The 17,264-nt window shown below is 58.3% G+C and overlaps 8 protein-coding genes across 8 annotated transcripts; 6 read left to right on the top strand and 2 right to left on the bottom strand.

Annotated features, from left to right (window-relative positions):
- Positions 1–282: 282 nt before the first annotated feature.
- C7974DRAFT_419028 (uncharacterized protein) lies at positions 283–2,079 on the top strand (the record flags this gene model as incomplete). Its single annotated transcript, XM_046144194.1, has 1 exon — positions 283–2,079. The coding sequence occupies one exon, from the start codon at positions 283–285 to the stop codon at positions 2,077–2,079; it is 1,797 nt and encodes a 598-aa protein (XP_045991159.1).
- A 1,551-nt stretch (positions 2,080–3,630) lies between these two features.
- Positions 3,631–4,398, top strand: C7974DRAFT_419027 (uncharacterized protein; the record flags this gene model as incomplete). The annotated part of the gene is made up of 2 exons (XM_046144193.1): positions 3,631–3,818; positions 3,933–4,398. 2 exons carry the CDS (start codon positions 3,631–3,633, stop codon positions 4,396–4,398), a joined length of 654 nt encoding a protein of 217 aa, XP_045991158.1.
- Positions 4,399–6,749: 2,351 nt separating this feature from the next.
- Positions 6,750–7,947, bottom strand: C7974DRAFT_91544 (thymidylate synthase-like protein). The gene has a single exon (XM_046147508.1). The coding sequence runs from the start codon at positions 7,898–7,900 to the stop codon at positions 6,854–6,856; it is 1,047 nt and encodes a 348-aa protein (XP_045991157.1). The 5' UTR covers positions 7,901–7,947; the 3' UTR covers positions 6,750–6,853.
- A 131-nt stretch (positions 7,948–8,078) lies between these two features.
- Positions 8,079–9,886, top strand: C7974DRAFT_347432 (uncharacterized protein). Its single transcript, XM_046139397.1, has 3 exons — positions 8,079–8,275; positions 8,322–9,072; positions 9,119–9,886. The coding sequence occupies exons 1-3, from the start codon at positions 8,097–8,099 to the stop codon at positions 9,734–9,736; spliced, it is 1,548 nt and encodes a 515-aa protein (XP_045991156.1). The 5' UTR covers positions 8,079–8,096; the 3' UTR covers positions 9,737–9,886.
- A 292-nt stretch (positions 9,887–10,178) lies between these two features.
- C7974DRAFT_347429 (pectin lyase fold/virulence factor) lies at positions 10,179–11,667 on the top strand. Its single transcript, XM_046139396.1, has 2 exons — positions 10,179–10,566; positions 10,621–11,667. Exons 1-2 carry the CDS (start codon positions 10,198–10,200, stop codon positions 11,566–11,568), a joined length of 1,317 nt encoding a protein of 438 aa, XP_045991155.1. The 5' UTR covers positions 10,179–10,197; the 3' UTR covers positions 11,569–11,667.
- A 310-nt stretch (positions 11,668–11,977) lies between these two features.
- C7974DRAFT_407072 (uncharacterized protein) lies at positions 11,978–13,803 on the top strand. The gene is made up of 3 exons (XM_046143198.1): positions 11,978–13,372; positions 13,430–13,461; positions 13,531–13,803. Exons 1-3 carry the CDS (start codon positions 12,361–12,363, stop codon positions 13,645–13,647), a joined length of 1,161 nt encoding a protein of 386 aa, XP_045991154.1. The 5' UTR covers positions 11,978–12,360; the 3' UTR covers positions 13,648–13,803.
- An 88-nt stretch (positions 13,804–13,891) lies between these two features.
- C7974DRAFT_446011 (COBW domain-containing protein 1) lies at positions 13,892–15,320 on the bottom strand (the record flags this gene model as incomplete). The annotated part of the gene is made up of 1 exon (XM_046145575.1): positions 13,892–15,320. The coding sequence occupies exon 1, from the start codon at positions 15,098–15,100 to the stop codon at positions 13,892–13,894; it is 1,209 nt and encodes a 402-aa protein (XP_045991153.1). The 5' UTR covers positions 15,101–15,320.
- A 106-nt stretch (positions 15,321–15,426) lies between these two features.
- Positions 15,427–17,234, top strand: C7974DRAFT_370568 (Mob1/phocein). Its single transcript, XM_046139973.1, has 2 exons — positions 15,427–15,694; positions 15,752–17,234. Exons 1-2 carry the CDS (start codon positions 15,488–15,490, stop codon positions 17,069–17,071), a joined length of 1,527 nt encoding a protein of 508 aa, XP_045991152.1. The 5' UTR covers positions 15,427–15,487; the 3' UTR covers positions 17,072–17,234.
- Positions 17,235–17,264: the final 30 nt, after the last annotated feature.

Below are 17,264 nucleotides of genomic sequence, written 5' to 3'. Positions count from 1 at the left end.
GTCAACGTCCTTCGACTGAGCGTTTACGAGTGCGAGGATAGTTTCCAGGTGTGGTGTTGTTAAAGCGAAGTGAAAGCGAAAGCGGATTGTTGGAGGTTAGTTGTGGTGTGGTGTATTGCACGGCAACGTCGGTCTACGAGGGCGCTGTGAGGGTGCTTAGGATATTGAAGGTCGTTGACGACGTCACTCACGACACCGCAACGAAGGGCAGTCACGACATCAGTCACGAGCTCACTCCACGAAGGTCGTTCGCAACACCGCAACGACACCCAGGCCGCCAACATGGACATCCCCCCCGGCCACGCCATGCCGCCCCTCACCGACGCCGACTTCCGCGACTTCGTATACAACTACTTCAAAGCCGAGTACGCACCCCTCCGCTCCATCTGGAGCACCGCAACCGCCGAGCCGCGCCAGGCCCCGCGCTGGACCAGCCTCGGCCACGAAATCAGCCCCCAGACGCTCCGCCCCGCCAACGCCCAGGCCCAGAAGGACCTCTCCGACCTCGCGCTCTTCGTCGCCACGTACTCGCTCCCCGGGCCCTTCATCTCCGGCCTCGTGGCCCGCTTCGCGCGGTACGAGTCCCACTCGCGCCTCGACAAGAAGCTGTTCGAGTGTGGAAGATGGGATCTGCTCGTCCGCAAAGCCCGCGTCGAGAAACGCGTCGTCGACTGCTTGTGGCCGCTGCGCGGCGGCGATCGCGCCCGGCAGGCGCAGGGCGGCGAGGTGCGGCGCTGGTTTGGCGACATGGTGGGCAAGTACTTTGAGCGCGGGGGCGTGGGGCGCGGGGCGTGGATTGTAAGGGCGGATGCGCGGGCGCGGGTTGCCGCGGGCGGGCTGGTGCTGGTGCCGTTTGTGGAGCACCTGGGCGCGGGGGAGGAGGGGGACGGGCTGCCTGCTGCGCCGAGTGTGAGGGCCGGGGGCGCGCCGGAGCGGTTCGAGATCCGGTTCGAGGCGCCGGCGCGCGTGGACGACACGTTCTCGAAGACCGTGGTGCGCGCGTGCAAGTGTCTGCAGTGCGGGACCGCGCGGGACGTTCAGGTCGTGGTGTCTGTGGATCCGCATCCCGGGGGCGGCGGCGCGGAGTCTATCACGGCGAACACTGCGGTCCAGCGCCGTCTGCAGCCCGGCGCCCGCAGGCAGGACGACACTGCTCCACCATATCCTGAACCCCGGACCCAGACGCCCCCGCCCCCAGAGCAGAAGAAACAGTGCCCGCGCTGCACCTTCCTCAACCACGCCTCGCTCACCGAGTGCGAAATGTGCGCTGCTCCGCTCCCCGCATCCACCGTCTCAAAACCACCCAGCCCCGTGGCTCAGCGCGGACACGCGCACTCCGCGTCGCTCCCGCCGCCCGTCACCGCTCCAGACCGCTTGAGGGCCGAGGAGCGCCCCGCGGCGCCCAACAGACACAGTCTGAGTGCGTCGCTGTTCTCGATCTTTCCGTTCGCGGGGCAGGTCCAGGGGGTGCCGGTGCAGACGGCGACGCAGACGCAGACGCAGGCCCAGAACGCGGAGACACCGGCAGCGGCGCCGGTGGTGGTATCCAGCACCGCAGCAGCAGAACGGCCAGAGCCCCAGCGCGCTCCGCGGCGCAAAGCAGCAGCACAGCGCGGATCCCCGCCGCCGACGAAGACGACGACGACGACACCGCCCCCGCGCCCCGCGAGCCCGCAGCCCAACAAACCGTCTCCGCCCTCCCCAGCCACACAAAACACACACCCTTCACCGCTGCTCTCCCGCCCCCCCGAAATGACACTCATGCCCCTCACCCCCTCGCCCCCCTCGGCCCACCGCGCGCCCCCCGCTGGCCTGCCGGGCCGGCTGATGGACGATTACCCTGTTTCTCCGGCGCTGACGCCGGGGTTGGGCGATGAGGAGGGCGAGGGCGCGGGGTGGGGGGAGTTGAGGCGGGGTAGTCGGGATAGTAGCCGGGATAGTAGCGGGGAGGGGGATAGCGAGGATGATGAGGATGAGGATGGGCAGGGAGGGAGGGGGAGAGGGAGAGGGAAGGGGGTGTTTGGGGGCTTGGAGGGGGTGGGGTTGGAGGAAAGGGGGGTGTGGGGGGAGGAGGATTAGGGTCCCTGTTCGAGAGGGTTCGTTTGAGATGTGTTTGCTGGGGACATGTCGCGCACGTATCGACGGACAACAAACGAGGCGGCCCCAACACGAACGAAGCGGCTTGGCGCTCATACTCCGTCTTCGACGCGGACGCATGGATATGCGGAGGATGATGTGCACGCTCACAGCCCGGACGTACAATGCTCCTGGCATCTCCAGGGCGGCCTGATCATCGATGCGCCAAGTCTAGCCAGCTACGGCCTTGTTCGTGAGACGACATACCCAGTCGCTATCTCATCGCGTTCACGGTCGACAGCTATGGGCCGGGTAACGGAGAGGACGGGGCTTGCTCACAGATGTACCGGGCGTTCACAATGTATAGCGTGTTGGTTCCGAAGCTACTAAGACCGGGAGGAGTTGGTGGATGTGTGTTGGCTGCTTTCTTGGGGAAGAGGGAATTGGCTCGAGTATGGGGTGCTGCGGACTGGGGGGGGTTTGATGTGGTCGGGAGAAGCATATCCCTAGTGTACATATCCCTTGCGTATGTGGGTCAAGGTGACACAGAAACGGGTTTCCCCGCCTCGGACTGCAGGTACAATTTTTTTTCGGTAGCTACACCCAGGACAAATGGAGGCGGGTTTTGGGCGCACGGCAAGGAGATTTGAGAGCTGTAGGTGGTAGGAATGGTACAGCACGTTTTTAGCCTCCCACTTTTTTGTAAGATGTCTCTGATTTGAAAAGGGATATGAGTCTCTCTAAGACTTGGGTACGTAGCAGGAATGCTAAGGCACTTTTCAAACTTCTACTTATCATTCAAGATCTCACTGAATCTCGAAGAATCTGTTTCCTCTAAGACATCGCTGGAACGTAGCTTCTCTAAAACGTCTTCCCCCACGTACGTTGAGTAAAGCAAAAGAGCATGTGTTTAAGCGAATAAATATGCGACCTTCTATGTAAATATATCTTTTACACACTCCATACCCCATACAGACCAGGCGTTCCACGCGCGACCTTGGCGTTGAGGCTGAGTCCGTCCGCCGCACTGCACCACGACCACCAGCTCCAAGTACGCCTGATCATACCCGCCATCGTCGACCGCCTACCGGCGAGAAGACCGTCGGCTATTAACAGAGATCGCCGTCAATCAAACCCCTACGCGTTGTGATGCGCTCCTACCTCCCTCCCGAACAAAGACCACCACGACCAATCACACAGCCCGCCTCACCACTGCGCCTCACCCTGTCTCGCACCAACCCCGTACCAGGCAGAATCGTGCAGGCGCAGCACGCAATGCGAAACCGCAAGCAGCGCGATCAACCCGGGAGACAGGTCTGAGCAGGGTACGGTAGTGTATGCATGGCTGCGGCGCCGATCAGGCACAACACGACACTGCTCGGCAGGCGTCCCACACGCGTGATAAATACCTCGTTGCTCGAAGCGAGGACGGTGTACCTCAGTCACGGAGCGTTTCGACGATCTTACATTGAATACCCGCTCTTTGGGAGCAAACACGTCCCTTCACGCCCATTACCCGTGCCCACTGCATCACCACTTCCCGTTCTACAGACCATGAAGACGCTCCTCACGCCCCGCGATCCCCGCTGGCACGGCCCGCAGCGCTGGTTCTTCGTACTAGATCTACTGCGCATCGTCGTGCTGACCGCGTTCACCATCCTAGCCATCACCGAGACGGTGTTGTTCCGCAAGTGGTACAACAGCTGGCACAGCACCGTGGAGTACGACTCAGACGAGACCGCGTACGTTCCCTTGAAGCCGCACTGGCTGTTTCTAGCGCCCCCCCCCCCCCCCCCCCCCCCCCCTTTCCCCGCACCCACACCACCCTCGAGTAAGGACTGCCTAACCCCCCACAGCGCAGATTTCTTCCTCCGCCTCGGCCTCGCCCTAATCCCCGACATCCTAAGCGTCCTCACCACCCACGCCCTCCTCTCCCGGACGCACTTCCACCCAGTCTACGCGCTCGTGCAGTCCCTGATCGTATGCTGTCTGTACGCCGTTGCGCTAAGCCTCAACACCATCATCGTCGTGTGCAACGAGTCCAGCATCCCGCAGATCGGCGCGTGGCGGCGGCTGTGCTATGCGGAGATGGCGCTGCAGGGGGTGTTGTGGGGGGTTTGGGTGGGGTTGGTGGGGTGTGCGTGTAAGGCGGTGGATGCGTGGCGGGCTGGGAGGGTGGAGGATAGGATTGAGGAGAGGGTTGAGGAGAGGATGAGGGCAGAGGGGGTGCTGCGGGGTGTTGGTGCGGGTGGCAAGGTTAGTGGGGATGGTGATGAGGAAAGGGGGGAGTGGGTGGATGGGAGTGTTAAGAGCTCGAAGTAGGGGGGTGGTGATGAGTTATGGTTTATGATGGTTGAAAGTTCAGCTTATGGGCTGTACGAGAGGCACGGGTAATGTTTAATACGTAATGCATAATGTCTGAGTCAAATCATATAGTGACCATTGAAGCTTGTGTAGTCTAGCTCCCCGTTCCGACCCGTGTGCGATTGCATGTTTGGCAAACTTGAGTTTCGATAGCAAGTGGTCTCAGCACCTTGCTGCGCAGCAAGGAAGTGCGACACCGTCGACATCTTGCTATCCCTACGAGCTCATGAAGGGTTGCAGTGCCTCGCTGGACGGTAAGTCGTTCTTAATTGCATATCCGTCGATTGCACCGCACTGGTAGGACATCAAGCCAAAACGCCGCGCATATGCGTAAAATCAAAGGTCGATTTCGGACGATTCCTGTGAGCAAACTGCAAGGCAGTCGTGCAACTCAGAAGAGCCTATCAAGGCCAGCACTGACAATGCGCTGGAACTCAACACGCTGTTTGCCAGCGATGCTCCTCTTCTCAGGCTTTGCATCAGTAGCGATGTAGTGCTGCTCGACTTTGACATCGGCTTTGAGACTCAAGAACCCCACAAGGACGTCGTTCATGAGGTCTACGGCCTCGCCGTCTTGAGCAGAATCGTGCCAGTGAATAGCCACCTTCTCAAGGCTAGGCGCTTGTGCCAGTATGCCGGTCACGAAGCTGGCTCGCTGACGGAGTAGTGCTGGAAAGATGGCAGATGCGTGGCCTGCGTCGTCAGAGCGAAGCCAAGTAGTGTCCCATACAAACCTAACTTCAACCTTGCGAATGTCTTCCATGGGCGAGAAGGCGGCTTCAGTGATCTGACTGAACGCCTCTTCGAAGAAACTAGTGTGGGCGAAGCTGCCTGTAGCATCGACATGGAGAACCGCAACATCGTAGAACCAGCGCTTAGCTTCGTCGTTGAGCTGTTTAGAAGTGAGGAGGAGCTCGGTAGGCGGTGGGCATTGCGTGATGCGCATGAACTGTTATGGTCAGCTAAAATCATCGGGTGTAAGTGCGTAATCGGTTGTTCATGAGCAACCTCTCAACTAATACTGCGCAGAACGTACCTTTGGAATGTGACGCCATTTTCTGTGCGCTTTGATCACGGGCGCTGGAGGAGTGAGTTGCACTGCTTCTGCCTCGGTCTCAGCATCGCCATCGTCCTCGACCATCTCCTCGTCACCGTCGATATCCTCATTTTCTTCTTCCTCGTCACCGTTCATGTCCTCGTTCTCGTCTTCATCGTCCATCTCGGCATCTTCCTCGTCGGCTGTTCCTTGCTCAGCGTCGTGGAACTCTTCGTCATCTCCGTCCATGTCTGCGTCAACATCTTCATCTTCAGAATGATCTTGGTCGTCCACTTGCATTGGCGCTAGTGTGGAAACCGGAGCTGCAGCCGTTGAAGTTTGCACGACATCCTTAGCTGCAGTTGCTGCGGAAGAAACTTGCTCTGTAGCTAGGTTTTGGCCCGCAGTCGGCGATGCATCTTGAACTGGAGTGGCCGCATCTTGCTGGATCTGTGCCGTGGAATGCGGGTGGGGCACAGCCGATACACTCAGCCCTTGACCGGTGTTTGTACCTGTTGTCGTAGAAACCAGAAGACCGGCGTTGCTGTCAGACTCAGCCATCTCTGCATCCTCCCCGTCCTCGTCCTCGTCCTCGTCCTCATCCTCATCGACATCATCCTCGTCGTCCTCTTCGTCCTCTTCATCCCCATCTTCGTCTCCATCTTCATCGTCATCCTCCTCCTCGCTATCCTCCACACCCTCTCCACCATACTCACTATCGTCCTCTTCCTCCAGCTCCTCGTACGCAAACTGATCACCTTCATACACGACCCTTGCCGCACTCGTATCGAGATTCTGCGCCGCCAGCTCAGCCGTCTTTTCTTTCACTTCCTGCTTCTCGAACCAGTAGCGCATAACCTTCTTGGGCGTCTTGCCCGCGGAAACGTGCTCGAAGATCTGGTGGCGCACTTCGAGCGGCGCGCTCATCAGCGTGAGCTTCTGTTTGTCGGATGCCATTGCGGTGGGAGCTGCAGCCGAGGCGCGTGTGGTGGAGCGTGGAGCGCGCAGAAGCTGGGTCGTTGGCGCGAGATGGGGTGGAGGGCCCGATTGGGATATTTGTATTGGCCGGGGGACGGACGCGCTTGTTGTCACGTGGGTGGAGCTAGAGGTGAAGTGAAGGTGAGTGGACGCTCTGCTGCCTGGAGGAAAGCGCCTTGTGGGGCAGACCCAGCGATGGCGAGCTGCGAATGCAGCCCCGGCACACAAAGACTTGGTTGCGAGTGAGGGGCCTCAGGCTGGGAACAAGCAAGTACGGGTCAGGGTAGACTGCGCCTGCTGTGTCTTGCTGCGAGTCGTGGCAGGCGCGCCTGGTATCAACGTATCAATTCGTACAATCATATATACATAACAAGCGCCGTATTACATAGAGTGTGTACACTACACACTCATTTTCATCGCAATAGCTCCATGTGGCTTGTAGCCAAGAACCTCCAGCTCCTCAGCCTTCCACCCATCGATGCTGCCACCCACTTCTCTGTTAATCTTCAATGTCGGGAACTCGCGCGGTTCCCTTTCCAGCTGCACCTTGACTGCATCAACGTGGTCGCAGTATACATGTGCGTCGCCCATGGTATGTGTGAAAGTACCCGGAGTCAAATCGCAAACGTGTGCCAGCATGTGGGTCAGCAGCGCGTACGATGCAATATTGAACGGCACACCGAGACCCATATCGCACGAGCGCTGGTACAGCAGCGAGTGCAGCACGCCCCGCGGCTTCTCTGTCGCGCCCTCTTTTTGCCTTGGGAACGAGACGTAGAACTGTGCGAACATGTGGCAAGGTGGGAGAGCCATCTTCTTGAGATCTGCAGGGTTCCATGCGCTCAGGATGATCCTCCGGTCGTAAGGGCGGTTCTTCAGCTTGTCGATGACTTCTGCCAGCTGGTCCACACCTTGCCCTGTGTAGTCTGCGTCATGTCCCTTGTACTCTGCGCCGAAGTGCCGCCACTGAAAGCCATAGACCGGCCCCAGATCTCCCTCTTCGTGATGCGACAACCCGACGCTGTCGAGGTAGGCGCGCGAGCCATTGCCATCCCAAATCTTGATGCCAGCTTCTTGAAGAGACTTGTAATGGGTTGATCCAGCAACGAACCAAAGCAATTCGCCGATAACGGCGCGCAGGAACACACGTTTGGTCGTGAGGAGGGGCAGGATGAGCTCCGGTGGTGCGGAGGGGTCGGAGGAGGGTTTTGATAGGGTGAATTTCATCTGTGCAGGGAAACAGACGGCGTATGTCCCCGTCCCTGTGCGGTCCGGACGATGCTCGCCATTGTCGAGAATGTCGCGTATTAAGTTCAGGTACTGGAATTCTTCGTGGGAGGGGTCGGCCTTCGCTGTGCTGTTTGATGGTGCGCTCGCCTTGGAGCTGTTCTGTAGATCGTGTGGGGGCGTCGCCGAGATGACGGGCTCGAGTACTGAAGGTGCCATATTCACTTCGAGTCTTCGATGTGTATGACTGCGATTGAAGTTTGAACGATGTTAATTAAATTGTCGCGACGCGTCAAGCCGCGCAAAGCGCGACTGCGCGGTTGGTCGTTGCCGCTGTCCGGACAAAGTGGGCCTAACCGCATCCGCTTCACCGCAAAACAACGGGGTATCAACACATGAACAACATTAATTCGCAATGTCGGAAGAACAAGCAGCTCATCACCTCCTCAACGTTTTGGAAGAGCGAAATCTCGACGTTGATCTTGATAGGATCCTCCTGGGCTTTGAGGATGAAAACACGAAAAGAGAGGCTGCTGCATGGGTTCATGAATATCTAAACGAGGAAACACTGCTGACGAAGGAAGAGCTGGAGCTGTGGGTGCTCTTTGCCAGTCATGGAGTCTGATCTGACGAAAAACAGGTATCAGACGTTGAAGCGCAAGGGATTGGCGCACCAATATGAGGCCGAAGGAGAACCCATCCGCCCAATCCTGGATCATGAGATTGCAGCTGCGATCGAGTCTTTGCAAAGCTCGACGACTGCCATCGAGGAGCAATGTAGAGTACTGGAAGTACAGAGAGATGCTTTGATGAGGCTCAAGGCGCTCGACAAGCCTAACCTGGATGCGGAGCATGCACGCAACGAAAGGAGGAGGAAAGAGGGGCAAGAGAAAGCGCGGTTAGACATTGCAATAGACGATGTCTCGACTGCTATCTCCGAACAGCTAAACGATGCGCGACGAGATCACGAATCAGAGAAGTCATCCCTCAAGAGCTACGTTGCCGAACGTCTTGCCTCTGATGACCAGATTCTGAGTCGATTGCCAAACATAGTATCGACAATTATCTCGGAGGCTGAGGCCAGCGGAGACGAGAAGTCCATGGAGCAGTGGTGCAAAGCCATCGTCTCCTTTAAGACTGCTGAGATCAAGGCTCGAGTCGACACAGTGTATATGAACAGCCTTTCGGGAGAGTCGAACAGCAACGCCGCAGACGAACCTGAGCTTCAGAGACGAAAGGACGCGTTACAGGCTGAACTGGAGGAACTCCACGCAGAAGTCGCCTCGATTGCAGAAATGGTCGTCGAACACGAGCTGAGGAAGCCAATGGTCGATGACAAAAAACGTAAAGAGAAAGAAAGAACCCTCGCTCGGACCGCCTGGTTAAGCTATGTACGATTCCAACCGTCTCTGCATCCGCTTTCGCTAACAAGTAAAGGTCCTCTCAACCCTCGACTACATGAGCAAGCGCCTGGCTATTGTCAGTGCGTCCTCTACAGATGCAGATGAGTTCGGACAAGCTATGGCACACATCAGTCAGGCAGCTACGAAACGCATGCCCGATGTGCACTCCCAACGCCCAACACCGATCAAACGACGGACATCGTCTGTGCCACTGTCAGCTTTCACGCCGATGACCAAGCTCAGGCCGACTCAATCTCTGGCTCTTCCTGCAGCGCTCCAAGACGCACTGCGTCACGCCGGCATCTCCTTCCATCAGGACACTCTGGAGGGCCTCCAGGATACGCTCATCCAGACTCAGAATGAGCGAGACAAGAAGGCCCAAGAACACTTCCAGGCCACAGCTACCACGACTCACGAGCAAGTCGCCGAGCGCTCAAGCAGGGCTGATAGCGACTTCCGGATAGTCATTGATGCTCTATATGCACACACGCCGTTCCAGCAGATCAACTTGACGAACCCCAAACTGGAAGCGCAGTTGAAAGCAATGGACCGAGAACTCGACCAGAAGGAGCGCGAACTGATGGACGCTGAGGGCCACGAAGTCAGCCTTGGTGACCCCAAGGTCAGGGCATTCATTGCAAAGTACAAGTAGTATATAACAATTACCTACATCATAATTAAGATAGAGTCAATGATTTTAGGGAATGACTAGATAGTCAAGTATGTAGAGCTAGCGTGGGAGATCCTAGGCGGTTGCGAGCACCAAGCTAGCTTGATGTCGACTTCAACAGATAATCTTGAGGACTGAAGCTTTTTTCCTCGTGTGCAAAGTCACTCTGTTTCCATTCATCATGACACCGGTCCGACTTATTGTGCATAGGTTATTACGGAGAAACCATTGATTCTTCACCCCGCTTCGTAGATTGACAGTTTCGCGGATAAATTGGTATACACCACATCCGCGAATCACCGTAGCCGGTCCGAAGACTGACACGGACAAACTTCATGCCTACCAAAGAACAACACCAATACTTCACAGTGGTCGAGGTGTATAAAAAATTAAGCTTTGCCCAGCAACTGCCCAGCCTTCACCTTGCAGATCACCCCAGAAACATGATTCGAAAAGTGTTAGTAACAGCGTCCCTTGTCAGCACGGGCATTGCGGCCATTTGCCAAGTGCCTGGCGGAACCAATGATGACTCTGCCGCTATCAAAGCGGCCTTGACGTCGTGCAATAACGGCGGGACAGTGGTGCTGGACAAAACATACACCATTGGCTCTCTCTTGCAGACCACAGATCTCCACAACGTTGCCATCGAATTGACCGGCACTATCAATCTTTCAGCAGACGTCAGCTACTGGGCCTCGAATGGATTCCAGTTGAACTACCAGAAAGCGTATACTGCATGGACTATTGGAGGTAGTAACATCCATATCTACGGTGGAGGAACATACTCAGGCAGTGGCGATACTTGGTACAATGTCGGTAACTCCTAAGCACAGTGTCCCGTATCCCAGCTAACGCTGCGTCCATAGGCCGGCAAAACAGGTCCAATCCCGTGGGTGATCTACAATGCGCAAAATGTCCTTGTCGAGAATATCAAACAAACCCAAAGCCCATTCTGGCACAACCTAGTCTACGGCTCCCACAACGTCACCTTCAACAACATAAACCTGCATTCCATACAGTCGAGCGGCAAGCAAGCCCAGAACACCGACGGATGGGACATCTACCGCAGCGACACCGTCAACATCCTCAACAGCAACATCATCAATGGCGACGACTGCGTCAGCTTCAAACCCAACACCACCAACACACTCGTCCAAAACCTCTACTGCCAGGGCTCGCACGGCATCTCTGTCGGCTCGCTGGGCCAGTACGCCGGCGTGCAAGACATCATCGCCAACATCCTAGTCAAAAACGTAACAATGGTCAACGCGGAGAACGGCGCACGCATCAAAGCCTTCGGCGGCAGCGCGAGCGCCTCGTCCACCACCGGCGGCGGCAGCGGGTACGTGAAGAACATTACCTTCCAGGACTTCACGGTGCAGAACGTCCAGCTCCCCGTCGTCATCGACCAGTGCTACCAGACGGCCGCCGACACGTGCGCCAGCTACCCCTCGAAAGTCGCCATCAGCGACGTGCACTACATCAATGTCATGGGCACGGGGGCTAAGAGCAAGGAGGTTGTGTCGCTGGTGTGCAGTGATGTGTGTCAGGACATTACGGCGACGGGCACGCGGCTCGTGGGGACGAGCGGCAGTTCGCAGTATTTTTGTGTCGACATCGCGAGTACAGCCAGTCTGGACTTTCCGTGCAGTGCGGCCGGGGCGGTGGTTTCGGGCGCCTCGGTGTCGAAGACGAGTGCGGCGACGAAGACGAAGTCGAGTTCTTCGACGAAGAATAAGACGAGTACGACGAAGACTAAGACGAGTACGACAAAGGCTAAGGCAGTTAGGGCTGAGGCAACGGCGTTGGCGTAAGCTTTAGAGGCTTTCGAAGAGGCATCTCGCGCTTGTGTGAGAGGTCGCTGGCTTAGGGTTGTCGTAGTTATATATTACATCAAGCTCATGTTGTACTTCAAGGAAACAAAGTCTTACACTTTAGCCAAGCTGGTGCTGGATTAACGTGTTGATCTCTTGATCGCAAGCTACGAACAATTTCAGCTGAGCCTACAGCCAATTCAAGTATAACCAGCCTTGGTGACCCCAAGGTCAGGGCATTCATTGCAAAGTACTCGTACCTATGGCAGACAGGGGAGATGTGGGTAGCGACAGGGTACTGGGGTCGAGCGAGCCGTAAAAGTGGAGCTAGGGCTGGTAGCGTTGTTGACGTGTTCGAGCGCAACATGGGCGAGAGCTGGCACTGAAGGTGTAATTACAGCGGTTGCAGGACAGTTCGATAGCAGCTGAAGCAGCGGTGCGTGCACGCCTCGAGGCAATTCCCACATGCGCGTCGCCGTGCGGGCCAAAACACGCGCGGCTTCAGAACAGCCTCGGACAGCGGCTCGTGTGGAGGACAGCTTGCGGTTCCTCGCGCCGTGATAGGCTGTGGCTAGTGCCATGCAGGTCATCCTGGACCAACCCCAGCCATCTTTCCAAGCAAAACACAGGAGAGCTGAGTGACAACAGAGCGCCCTCTCCACACCACCCTCCGCACATCATCCCAGACGTGCACGGGATGCTCCCGCAAGGCCTCCGCAGCTCCCGAGGCAGTTAGAACACCCATTGCGCCCTGATATCCTCACCCCTCGGAACCCCTGCCCGCCCTCCACCATGGTCAAGGGAGAGCTCTTTGCGTTCGGCTCGGCCGCGGCTGCCCTCGGCGGCGCATACAAGCTCAGCGAGTTCCTGTACAAGGCCAAGCGCCTGCGCGATGTCGGTCCCTCCAACGCCGTCTACGTGCGCATCATCGGCCGCGTGCGCTCCGACCTCGACGAGGTGCGGCGGCTGCTGTCGGTGCGCGAGGTCCACGACGCCCTCGAGTCCAACCCGGAGAAGTCCAAGTGGGTCTACGGCTGCATGCGCGATGTGCGCGGCGCCCTGGAGAACATCACGCCGCACACGGAGCGCGTCGGCGGCGACATCGAGGAGGGCCGCCGCATCGGCGTCCGCCACCGCGTCTACTGGCTGCTCAGCGAGAAGGAGAAGCTGGAGAACCGCGAGAAGGAGCTCGCCATTGCCCACGCCAGCCTGACCGAGGTCATTGGCTTCCTGTCGGGTCTCGAGCCGATGGAGGCCCCCAAGAAGCCGAAGAAGGAGGGCAAGGAGAAGTCCACCAAGGATACGCACATCGACATCGACATCCGTCGCGAGGGTCCCACCAAGCACACCGAGCACATCGAACGTGAAGTCTGGGTCGAGCGCGACAACGGTCCGCGCCGCGTCGAGGAGCGTGATGTCTGGATCGAGCGTGACGGCCCTGCCCCCCGCTACGAGGAGCGCCGCGACATCTACATCGACGAGCGCGGCCCCCGCCACTTCGATGACCGCGACCCGCGCCACTTCGACGACCGTGACCGCGGCGACCAGTACCAGCGCGACCTCGACTTCGAGCGCTACGACCCCGCCGACCCGCGCTACCAGCAGCACACCACGGAGCGCTACGAGCAGCACGACCAGTACGAGCGCCACGCGCCGCACCCGTCTGATCGCTACTCGTCTCACCCCGGCGCGGCGCCCCTCGGCCGCCGCCCCGAGTCCTTCGAAGACCGCGTTCCGGAGCGCAACTCGTGGATGCAGAGCAGCGAGCGCTACGGCGCCTACGGGGCGCCGCCCCAGTACCAACGTAGGTTCACCGGCGACGCCGGCTTCGGCGACGAACAAGTGCTGAACCCGCAACCAGTGCCCCCGAACCAGCAGTACGCCGAGCGCGAGGTGAGATTCCCGTACCCCAAGCCGCGCATGTGAGCGCGCCGCCCGGACCCCCGCTGATCGCCGTTGCAGGTCTGGGTCGAGGAGAAGGAGGACTACCGCTTCGACGAGTATGGGAACAGACTGCCGGACCGCTACTTCAAGCCCGAGTATGCGTCCGTCCCCAGGCCATACAAGGCCCGTATTTAGGTGCGCGCAGTATGATATCAGACGTAATGAGCTTTTTTGTTTTTGTACATGGACGACTGCGAGCTTAGTCGTAGCTACCCAATATCCCGTGTTTCTCTGCGCGCAGTGCCCGTCGAGTCGCTCAGTGATGCAGTGTCGAAGTTTTGCGCGGGCAGTGTTCTGGACAGCTCTCACGCCGTCTAGATCCACCACTGCTCCAGCATCCCGCCCCTCCATGCCCCTCCCGCCCTACCCATCCCCTCCCTCACGCCCCCAGCGCCCCCATCAAACTCTCCCGGAACCCCTCCTGCTCCACCCCCCTCCCAATCAACACCAACTTCCCCTCCCCCACCCCGCCCTCCCCCTCCACCTCGTTCACCTCGTACAAACTCCTTACCCCTTGCACAACAACCACCTTCCCCCCCTCAACCGGCACCCGCCCCTTCAGCCGATGCACCTCGAACGCCCCATGCCTGACCCCGGGCAGCACCTGCTCCCACAGCACGGCCCTGAGCCAGCCATCCAGCTTCTCCAACTGTCCATCCTGGAGCGGCGGGAACGCGAGCGCGCTCGTGGTTATTGAGGCGTCGATGTGGCTGTGTCCCTTGGCGGCGAAGGATAGGTCGTCTGCGGTCACGGACGCGTACGCGGCGATGTCGAGGATCAGGCCCGTGAGTTCGGGCACGGTGCTGCGCGTCGTGGTGCGCAGGCGGGCGAGGCTGTTGATGGAGCGCACGCGGGCGGTGACGGCGGCGAGTTCGGAGGCAGATACGAGGTCGGTTTTGTTGATGAGGAGGACGTCGGCGTGGGAGATTTGCAGGTGGGCGGTTGTGAGCAGCGGGCCTTCATGACTATGGCCGTCGTGGTCGTGGTCCTGTTCCCTGCGCGCCGCGACCTCGGCGGCGCCATCACCCAGCCCGTCGTCCAGACTGCGCAGGATATTCGCCGCGTCGACGAGCGTCACGATGCCGTCGAGGTAGATGGTGCTGCCCAGCCCGTCGTCGAGCCAGAACGTGGGCGCCAGGTTGCCCGGGTCAGCGAGCCCCGTGGTTTCGAGCAGGATGTAGTCGAACAGGCCGCTGGCTTCCATCAGGTTCTCGATTGCGGCGACGCCGACGTCTTTCGCGGAGCAGCAGATGCAGCCGTTGGCGAGGGGCACGAAGGGCGGGGGCTTGGCTTCGGTGGAGTCCGAGTCGGACACGGTGAGTTGCTTTTCGATGTCGATGGAGTCGCCGAATTCGTTGAGGATGACGGCGATTTTCTTGCCGTGTTGCGCGGTGAGGATGTAGTTCAGGAGGGTGGTTTTGCCGGCGCCCAGATAGCCTGTTATGATTGTGAGGGGGACTTTTTTTGTTGGTAGGGCGTTGGGGTCTGAGATGAGAGTCGGCGCCTCGTCGTCTGATGCTGCTACTTCTGGCTCGACCAGGACTGGCACCTCGTCGTCCGAGCCTTCGAGATCCATAGCTCTTTCCATTTAGACTGTTGGATTGAAGTCTTGTAGGCCAATTTTGATGACTTCTTTGATCAGTTGCTCTGTATTCACTATCTTGAAGGAGACGGTGAAGTTTGGTGAGACAACAATTCGGTTGACAAGCCGAATTATTTCCAGCCAAAATGTAACGGCAGACCTACTTACCCAGCAAATGTCAGAAGATGTACATACTTTGTATACGAGTGACGTATTCTGGCAGACGCTTTCGAGAGCCCCATTGCCTAACCTGGTCCGACTAGCGTCGCGGGGAGAAGCGACAGGGCTGTCCCTGTCGTGCATCACAAGCTTGTGGAACTGACAGCTTACCACAACACGTCTGGCCCTCCACCGCCCCTCCGACGACATCGCTGCGCAACCGACAGTCCTCACATGGTCGCGACAGCAATGACGTCTCCAGCTTCTCCCCGCCTGCCCAGTCCCCCACCCATCGCCGAAGACCAGCTATCGCCCGTCCCTGCGTCCCCCGAGCAGCAAAAGTTCTTCAGCAATCTCGACCATGCCGCTGCGCGACGGATACGGCCAGGCACGAAGGCAGAGGACATGGCTGAGGGACCGCCGCTGGTAGAGCTGTCAGAGGTACGCGCCCGCTGCGGCACTGCACCGCGTCAGGAGAGTACATGCTAAGCAGCGCAGATCGACTCAGCGTTCCAGCTCACCGAGCACCTCAAAGCCCTACACAACTTTCTGACGCATCCAATTGGCGCGAACGGAAATATCCCGGTGGACAAGGAAATGGCTCTGAAGCTGGCGCAGCCCCCAGAGAACGTGGACAAGACGCTGTGGCTGTATGAGCTGTGCCGCTTCCTCACCCAAAAGGTCAACTCTATCATCGTCGCACTCTTCTCCGACACGCCGCCGTGCTCTGCGATTACATGCCCCGAAATGCGCGCCTCCGAGTGGCAGTACCTCTGCGCTGTACACGACCCGCCCAAGTCCTGCTGCGCGATCGACTACTGCTGCCACACGCTGGATTGGGCTGCCAACACGCTCACCTCGCCAAAACACTTTCCTTCGCGACTCGCTCTCGGCACCGACCAGTCTACCCAGCACTCGCAAATACGCCAGTTGACCAACATCTTCCGACGAGTGTATAGGATATTTGCACACGCATGGTTCCAACATCGCGAGATGTTCTGGAAAGTGGAGGGAGACACCGGGCTCTACATCTTCTTCAAGACGGTCTGCGATGTCTACGGTCTTATTCCCGAGGACAACTACACCATTCCTCCAGAGGCCGAGGGAATTGAACCTCTCACAGAAGCCTTAGCCTCCTTACCGCCTCTAATCTTGAAGCGCGAGCCTTCAGACTCTGCTCAAGAGAAGGAGAGCTCAGGGATCATGGAGGGCATCTCAGAGCACTCGCTTTCGACTGCTGGCACAACAAAGCGCCACCGACACTCGCCTTCGGTAGGTGCAATGTCTGTTGCCACGGTCGTGGAAGAGGTCGAAGAGGAGGATGGCTCATCAGGAAAGGAAGCGCCAAGACCCGTCACGCAAATCTTCGAGTCGACACCAGAGGATCCTGAAGAAGACCAGCCTGAGCAGCCGGAGGAGACGAAAGACGCTGGGATTGTGACGTCTGAAGAAGCGACATCAGACAAGCCTCCGGCCGCGCATGAGGTCGAAGAAGCAAGCTCAGAGAGCACGGGAACTACCGACAAGACAGAAGCTGAAACTGATGCCAACGACGAGGCCAAGGACAAAGAAAGCACGACCGAGGAACCAGTTGCAGAAGCAGAGTCCAAGTCGGCAGGGTTCCTCGAGTTGACCCCTGAAGAACACCAAACCACCAGCGACGACAGCGGGAAGCCCGCAGAATCCACGGAGAAGCCGGAAAAAACGGAAGCGGACGCGGAGAAGGCTGAGCAGAAGGACGAAGTGGTCTCAGGTGCAGCTGATAAGGTCGATAAGGCTGATAAGGCTGAAGACTCGACGGAGAAGACAGAAGCATAATGACCCTACGATGCGTTATGACCAGCGTGCATCGTGGAGATGCACGACGGGTGAGTTTCTTCTACTGTGTATTTTTAGCCCAGCACCGCACGACGACGCAGACGTGACGGTCGTCGATAGTGGTAGCATCAATAATGAACAACGCCGTTTTACTCGTTCGATACAGGAATGTTTGCACGCGAAGGATCGATCG

This window comes from Boeremia exigua, assembly GCF_020726555.1.
Source record: "Boeremia exigua strain MPI-SDFR-AT-0100 chromosome Unknown C7974scaffold_16, whole genome shotgun sequence".
In the NCBI taxonomy this organism is placed as follows: Eukaryota; Fungi; Ascomycota; class Dothideomycetes; order Pleosporales; family Didymellaceae; genus Boeremia; species Boeremia exigua.
Note: the sequence above shows the minus strand (reverse complement) of the source record. Positions and strands in the feature narration are given on the sequence as shown.

Bases quoted from the DNA above. Each gene is read 5' to 3' on its own strand.
- C7974DRAFT_91544 (XM_046147508.1), bottom strand. From the start codon at position 7,900: ATGGCACCTTCAGTACTCGAGCCCGTCATCTCGGCGACGCCCCCACAC.
- C7974DRAFT_347429 (XM_046139396.1), top strand. From the start codon at position 10,198: ATGATTCGAAAAGTGTTAGTAACAGCGTCCCTTGTCAGCACGGGCATT. The intron at 10,567-10,620 runs GTCGGTAACTCC...CTGCGTCCATAG, and splicing joins GTGGCGATACTTGGTACAAT to GCCGGCAAAACAGGTCCAAT.
- C7974DRAFT_407072 (XM_046143198.1), top strand. From the start codon at position 12,361: ATGGTCAAGGGAGAGCTCTTTGCGTTCGGCTCGGCCGCGGCTGCCCTC. The intron at 13,373-13,429 runs GTAGGTTCACCG...ACCCGCAACCAG, and splicing joins GGCGCCGCCCCAGTACCAAC to TGCCCCCGAACCAGCAGTAC. The intron at 13,462-13,530 runs GTGAGATTCCCG...TCGCCGTTGCAG, and splicing joins AGCAGTACGCCGAGCGCGAG to GTCTGGGTCGAGGAGAAGGA.
- C7974DRAFT_347432 (XM_046139397.1), top strand. From the start codon at position 8,097: ATGTCGGAAGAACAAGCAGCTCATCACCTCCTCAACGTTTTGGAAGAG. The intron at 8,276-8,321 runs GTGGGTGCTCTT...GACGAAAAACAG, and splicing joins ACGAAGGAAGAGCTGGAGCT to GTATCAGACGTTGAAGCGCA. The intron at 9,073-9,118 runs GTACGATTCCAA...TAACAAGTAAAG, and splicing joins GGACCGCCTGGTTAAGCTAT to GTCCTCTCAACCCTCGACTA.
- C7974DRAFT_370568 (XM_046139973.1), top strand. From the start codon at position 15,488: ATGGTCGCGACAGCAATGACGTCTCCAGCTTCTCCCCGCCTGCCCAGT. The intron at 15,695-15,751 runs GTACGCGCCCGC...TAAGCAGCGCAG, and splicing joins CGCTGGTAGAGCTGTCAGAG to ATCGACTCAGCGTTCCAGCT.